A 6,789-nucleotide genomic window follows, 5' to 3' on the forward strand; every position below is an offset into this window, starting at 1 on the left:
AAAAAAAAAAAAAGGATCAGCCTGAGTGCTGAGGAGTGGGGGAGGATGAAAACAGAATGGCTCCTTGAGGACTTACCTATAGAGACTTAGAAAGTCCTCTCAAGGACCAGCCCTATGAGGGGCAACGTAAGAGCCAGGAGATGAGGGGAGGCGCGGGAAACAGGAGAAAGGGACACCCCAAAAAACTGCAGAACTCAGGTAATAGCTTGGGAGAAGGCGATTTCAACTCCATCTGTAATTTCCACCAGCCATCCCATAAAGAGTGTTTCCTTTGCAAATTCAGCTTTGAGATAAACACCCTCCTCCTCATTCCTGCCACCCGTATAAAAATCTGGGACTACTCCTGGGGCTGGGTAAGAAAATGCCAGACCAAGGTCAGAGCTACAGTATCATCAGTCTTTAATAAGTTATAGGCAAATGCTAAAAAATAGTTAATAATAATACAGAGGACACACACGGCTTATAAAAACAGTTGTGGATCTACAAACGTGGGGTAGGGTTCTTGGTACTTTCACACAGACACAAAAATAAAGACTATTGTGACTAGCATCCTTAGAAAAGCAGCCTTAGGGGACACCCCATTTGGGGGGGTGGAGATGGGGAGACAGTCCTCGTTCATTCCAAATGCATTCTCCAAACAACCTTCTTTTGCCCCAAAACACATCTCATCAACAAGCCAGAGAAGAAAAAGGAGAAACAGGGTCGAGGTAGAGTCACAGCTTACGTTTAAGCCTCCCCAGTCCTGCAGCCTCCATTTCTCCAGAGGGGAGGATGAGGGAGGGAGAGGAGAAGCCATCCCATCTCCCCTCCCGTCCGGTCCCCAGTGCTGCACCAGAAAAGGACCCCCAGTGTGCTCCTCAGTCCTTCATTGAGGGGGACAGGTCCTGCACCCCAGAGCTGAGCGAGGGGCCAGAGGCTCCAGATGGCTCTCCGGGTGTGCAGACCCCTACTGGTGAGGAGGGGACAGCCTCAGGTCACCGTCTCTTCTTGCCTACCCGGGCTGCCTTCTTCCTCTTGAGGATCATCTCGTACAGGCGCTCCAGGCCTGGCTGCAGGCCCAGCCCATCCACAGCGCTGCAGCCCTGCACATGGGTGAGTGTGGCCGCTGCAAGCTCTCGGACGGCCAGCCTCTTCTCAACCTCTGCGGCGCTCAGTGCCCCAGGCTGATCCTGCTTGTTGGCCAGCACCAGCACAGGCACACCCTGGTTGTCCGAAGCCCGACTGATTCGGTGGAGCTCCACCTTGGCCTCCTCCAGGCGCTCAGCCTCGGCAGCATCCACCACAAACACCAACCCGTCTGTCCGCCGCGTGTAGGAGCGCCACAGGGGTCGCAGCTTCTCTTGGCCCCCGACATCCCACACTTGGAAGGTGATGCCACGGGACCCTCCCAGGGGCACCCGGATCTTCTCTGTGTTAAAGCCTTTGGTGGGGACGCTCTGGACAAACTCCTTGAACTTGAGCCGGTAGAGGAGCGAGGTCTTTCCAGCAGAGTCCAGTCCAATGACCACGACATGCAGGGCCTGGAAGTGGGGCAAGAAAGAGGCGGCAGTGGGCGCCATCTCGGTCAAGTGGTTCCCCATGGTGAGCTCCAGCTAAGGTGCAGGTCTTGAGGCACACAGTAGAGGCAGGGAAGTGGCCGTGAACAGCAGGCTCTTGGGACCGGTGCTGGGTTATCTGGACGGGGAAAAGTCACGGGAGAAAAAAAGGAGACGCTTTAACAATAAACATGAAATGTGCAACTTCTAGATCCTTTCCTAAATCAGTCGCCCATCCTTCCTTTTTAAAATTCCGGCTTTTGTTTCGTTTTTTAAACAGCTCCATGTGTAAAAGAGGCACTCCCCGCTGTCAGGGGCGACATGATATACAGAGACCCCCGGTCCTGGACACGGGTTGCGGGGTGAAGCCTTGATACGGATATGGTCGGCTTCCCGCGCCCCTTCTCCGAGCTCGTGGCGCGGTAGCAGACGCAGAGACCCTTATTCCCCACGCGAGAATCCTCACAGGAAGGGGCAGGTCGGGCAGCGCCCCCCAGTTAAGGGTTAGGGTACGGGCGCTGAGTCGGGGCAGTAAAGCCCGGTCCCGCCTGCCCACCGCATCCCCAAGCGATTGGCACGCCCCTCCTTAACACCGTGACCCCCTTCCCACCGTCCCGCGACATTTCGCCTTGCCTGGATCGCCTTGTCCTGCTCCCCAGGTCCCCGCACTGGGGCCACCTCAGCTCCCCCTGAAACAGCCCCTTTACCTTCCGGCAGCCGCACTCTCCCCGGACCAGCCACCCGAGCCTCCACGCGAAACTCCACTCCCACCTCCAGCGCGCCGCCGCCGCCGCCGCCGCCGCCGCCACCGCCGCCACTGCGGAACGGTCCCGGGGACTCCGCCTTAAAAAGCCGCGCGAAACGTCACGCAGCGCGGGCCAATCAGCAGTCCCTCAGCGGCGAGGCGGGGCGGGGCGGGGCTGGGCGGGGCCTGGAGGTACGTGACCTGCGACCCCGACAACCCCGAGGTGGCGTCTCTGCTCAATGCGTGAACGTTTTATTTGATATTTTCTCCCATAGTCTAATATTTGGAGGTAACTCGGGATGGAAAGTGGGAGGGACAGACGTGGCGGCGTTTGACTTGGAAGGAGAGCAGAAGAGCTTCGTACTCTACGCCGCGCCATCCTCCTCGCCCACACAGAGAGCCACCCCACGCTTACACCGCCTCCGCCAGGGTCTCCTGGAGCGATGCTCACAGATCTTACCCCTTTATCTTTACTAAGTCAGTGTCCAAACCTGTGTAACCCTGGAACCTCATGAAACAGCCTGAGGCTAAACCCATTACCCCGTTGATCCTCACAGCAGCCTGTGAGGCACGGACTGGTGCAGTCTGCATTCTACCGGGGAGGAAAGCTCGGAAGGGTTCAATGACTTGAATAAGGTCACCTAGGCAGGAAGCGGCTGAGCAAGGATCTGTCTGAATCCCACGTGTGGGACCCTGACGGCATAGCTGTCCCTCCTCTCTCATCCGAGAGGACATAGGGTTAGGCATCCTCAGCAGAAATCCCTCAGTTGCTGGTTCTAGTGCTGACCGGAAGCAGACGCCCAAAGGGCCTCCCTTGTTCAAAGAGATAAAGAGAGACTTCTTCACTGCCCAGGACTTTAATTGACCTCGTTCGTACTGTGTGTTCTGCCAGAGAGACCGCAGATAGTGAGGAGGCCTAGGTCACAGGGCTGGACCTCAGAGGGCTTAAACTCCCAAGACCCGCCACTGACAGGGAACACTAGACCTTTGTAAATCTCGGGTAAGTCCTTGTAGGGCCCAGCGCCTGGGTGGCTCAGTGGGTTAAGCCACTGCCTTCGGCTCAGGTCATGATCTCAGAGTCCTAAGATTGAGCCCTGTATCCGGCTCTCTGCTCAGCAGGAGCCTTCTTCCCCCCTTCTCTCTAGCTGCTTCTGCCTACTTGTAATCTCTCTGTCAAATAAATAAATAAAATCTTTAAAAAAAAAAAAAAAAGAAGTCCTCATAAGGCTTCAGAGGAAGGAGAGAAGGTGTAAACTGGAAGCTTCTGGAAAGGTTTCTGTAAGTTAATGAGTACTGTGTAGGATTGGTTAGGAGGGGGACAGGACTGAATGGCATCTCCCCAGCCATTGCACCCTGATACAGTCTGGACAGCCCAGAAGGGGAGGAGATGTCACAAAAGGGCAGTGTGAGCAAAAGGATGTCAGTGATTACCTGTGGGGGAGGTAAATGAAATTGAAGGAGGGGAGGCAGATCAAAGAATAAGATCATAACCCTATTATTTCCATTTTAAAAGGAGGCTGGATTCTTACATTTACTGTGTAATTCAATATTAACCCTTTTTAAAGGTTATATTTGAGGGGGATCGGAAAAAGAGTAGGGGAAGTCACTGCTAGACAGGGAGGGCCTAGCCCTTTCCTGTCCATTGGCCTCCCATCCGTTTAGCACCAGCCTGCCTTGCCACCTCCCTTTTTCCCTTCCTTGTCTAAAACCAGCCACCTGGTTTCCCCAGCAATGCAGGGAGCCTCCTTGAATCCCTGGAGACATCAAGACCTTAGGAAATTAGTGTTATACTCCATGTTGGGGGGTGGGGTGGCAGATTACCACAGGAGCTAAGACACAGAGAGTGCCTGTGTTAGGAGAAGGGAAGACGGCAGGCCACGAAGTCGGAAACCACTACCGTGCTCAGTGGCCACTGCATGCCAGGCTCTGCTCTGAGAACTCTGTATACTTTTCCTTTTTATTTATTTATTTTTTTTAATTTTAACTTGTTTTTTTAAACTAAGCTCTAGGGGTGCCTAGGTGGCTCAGTCGTTAGGCGTCTGCCTTCAGCTCGGGTCATGATCTCAGGGTTCTGGGATAAAGCCCCACGTTGGGCTCCTTGCTCAGCAGAAAGCCTGCTTCTCCCTCTTTCACTACCCCTGCTCGTGTTCCCTCTCTTGCTGTCTCTGCAAATAAGTAAATAGAATCTTTTTTATTTTATTTATTTATTTGACAGACAGAGATCACAAGTAGGCAGAGAGGCAGGCAGAGAGAGAGGAAGGGAAGCAGGCTCCCTGCTGAGCAGAGAGCCTGATGTGGGGCTCGATCCCAGGACCCTGAGATCATGACCTGAGCTGAAGGCAGAGGCTATAACCACTGAGCCACCTAGGCGCCACTAAATAAAATCTTTTATTAGAATAAAATAAAGTAAGCTCTACACCCAACGTGGGGCCTGAACTCACGACTCTGAGATCAAGAGCCATGTGTCTCATCCACCTAGCCAGCCAGGTACCCCATACGTTTCCTTTTTAATATACAACTCAACCCAAGAAGTCAGTACAGTATGGTTATTCCAAAAAGAAGAAAGAAGCACTGAAAAGTTAGGTAATTTGTCCAAGGTCAGGCTGCTAGAAATTGGCCAAACTTGGTATTGAGCAAATGTTACAATGGCTGTGAAACTGAAAACACACAGTAATGAGAAACACAGATTGTCTCGTTTTTCTTCTGCAACCTCTGAAACTTCCTGGGCCTCACAACTGAGAGGGAAATTGTCACTTTATTATCTGATAAAAGTGATAAAACTGGCAATCCTACCCCGCCCTTCATCTTTCTGGTTTGCCAGAGGTGTTGATGAACAAATGGGTATGAGGGGGTGGGGCAGGGAGAGATGAAGGAAGGGGCTCAGCTTGTCGGGGCAGCGCTAGACTGTGGGCTTACCGAAATTTGTTCCCTTTAAATGGGAACTCCGGTTCCCTGCCCCCTTCCCCCACATACACACTCTGTCCCCAGGGAGCCTTCCTCCATTAATGACCATTTTCCTTCCTGGCAGCCTCTCGTCTGTAGCCCTTTCTCTCCACAAGATCACAGCCGTGGACCTTCTGTATTGGGGGATTCACTGCAGAGAACATTTGAACATCCATACATTGAACAATCATATATGGGGTGCCTGCTAGGTTCTGAGCACACAGCCCTGAGATGGTGAAGGACCTGCCCTCTTGGAGTATACATTCTAGAGGGAAGAGGCAGGCAATGAATAAAGAAGATGGTTTCAGATGGTGATACTTGCCATCAAGGGAAATAAAACAGGGAGATGTGCCAGAGAGAGACTCGGGAAGCGAACTATTTCAAACTGGGGAGAGGAGGTTTCTCAGGAAGTCCTGGGATAAAGCCCCACGTTGGGGAGAGAGCAGGGGTAGGTGACATTAGAGCCAAGGATAAAGCAACAAGGAATCAGGTCAGCATTCAAGACAGAATGACAGACTAGCTGGGACCTACCCACTTCCTTCCAAGGACTCCCCCACATGGATGAGATTCCATCCTTGTTTGTCCTCAGAGCTGTCTCCCTGCCAGATGAAGCCCTTGAACCCAGGGCTGGTTCCTGTCATCTACAGCTCCAAGCTGCCCAGCACTGTGCCAGTGGACAGTCAGGAAATCTTGCATGAATTCATGTCCCTGAGTATGAGAACCAAACATCTACACTTAGCCTGGGAGATTCCTGGTCTGGGGTTCCTCAGCCTTTGAGGGTTCTGCTGATACTGGGTTAGCCAGGGATGCCTATAAAACCCTGTGTTTCTGGGCAAGTTCTAGGTAGTATTGAACTCTGGGGACTTTATTGAGGACAAGGGACTTTCTTAGAGGAGGAAAAACAGAGGCCAGGGGTGGGGATGACGCTGGAGAGAGAAGCCCCCCTCAAAGCCTGGCAGGCTGAAACCCTGGGCGGAGAGGGTGAGTCCTGTCCCTCACCAATAGACTAGCTTGGAAAAGTCACTCTCCCCCCTGCCCCTCGGGTTTAGGCCATTCCAGGTCCCTTCAGCTACCAATAGTCCATACGCAGGAACAGCTGAGGGTAAGAGATGAAGGAGCTCACCAAGGAGGGGGCTGAGGACATCCTTGTCTCCAACAGTACCCTGACCACATACCTCTCTCTGCGCACAAATGAAGGGAGGAGAGGAGTCTGCGGGAGTGAGCCGTGAGGGAGGGAAGCCAAAGAAGCAGCTGGCAGCTTGGGAATCACAAAGACTCTTTTTTTCTTTTTCTTTTTCTTTTTCAGGTTTATTTATTTCTTTGAGAGAGAGAGCATGGGTAGGGGCAGAGGGAGAGGAGAGTGCATCCTCAAGCAGACTCCCTGAAGAACGCAGAACTGACACGGGGCTCCATCCCACAACCCTGAGACCATCACCAGGAGACCACAACATGAGCGTAAACCAAAAGTCAGCCACTCCACTGACCAAGGCACTCAGGCACCCCCACAAAGACCATTTTTCAAATCCCAGCTTTATTTCCTCAGGAACAAAATGGAGAAATCACAAC

The 6,789-nt window shown here is 52.7% G+C and overlaps 1 protein-coding gene across 1 annotated transcript; it reads right to left on the reverse strand.

Moving 5' to 3' along the window:
- Positions 1-382: 382 nt before the first annotated feature.
- On the reverse strand, positions 383-2,356 carry ARL4D (ADP ribosylation factor like GTPase 4D). The gene is made up of 2 exons (XM_047709083.1): positions 2,243-2,356; positions 383-1,674 (listed from the first exon to the last, which is right to left on the reverse strand). The coding sequence occupies exon 2, from the start codon at positions 1,578-1,580 to the stop codon at positions 975-977; it is 606 nt and encodes a 201-aa protein (XP_047565039.1). The 5' UTR covers positions 1,581-1,674; positions 2,243-2,356; the 3' UTR covers positions 383-974.
- Positions 2,357-6,789: the final 4,433 nt, after the last annotated feature.

The sequence above is a fragment of the Lutra lutra genome, chromosome 16 (genome assembly GCF_902655055.1).
Source record: "Lutra lutra chromosome 16, mLutLut1.2, whole genome shotgun sequence".
Lineage (NCBI taxonomy): Eukaryota > Metazoa > Chordata > Mammalia > Carnivora > Mustelidae > Lutra > Lutra lutra.

Excerpts from the sequence above, each read along its gene's own strand:
- ARL4D (XM_047709083.1), bottom strand. The coding sequence starts at position 1,580 with ATGGGGAACCACTTGACCGAGATGGCGCCCACTGCCGCCTCTTTCTTG.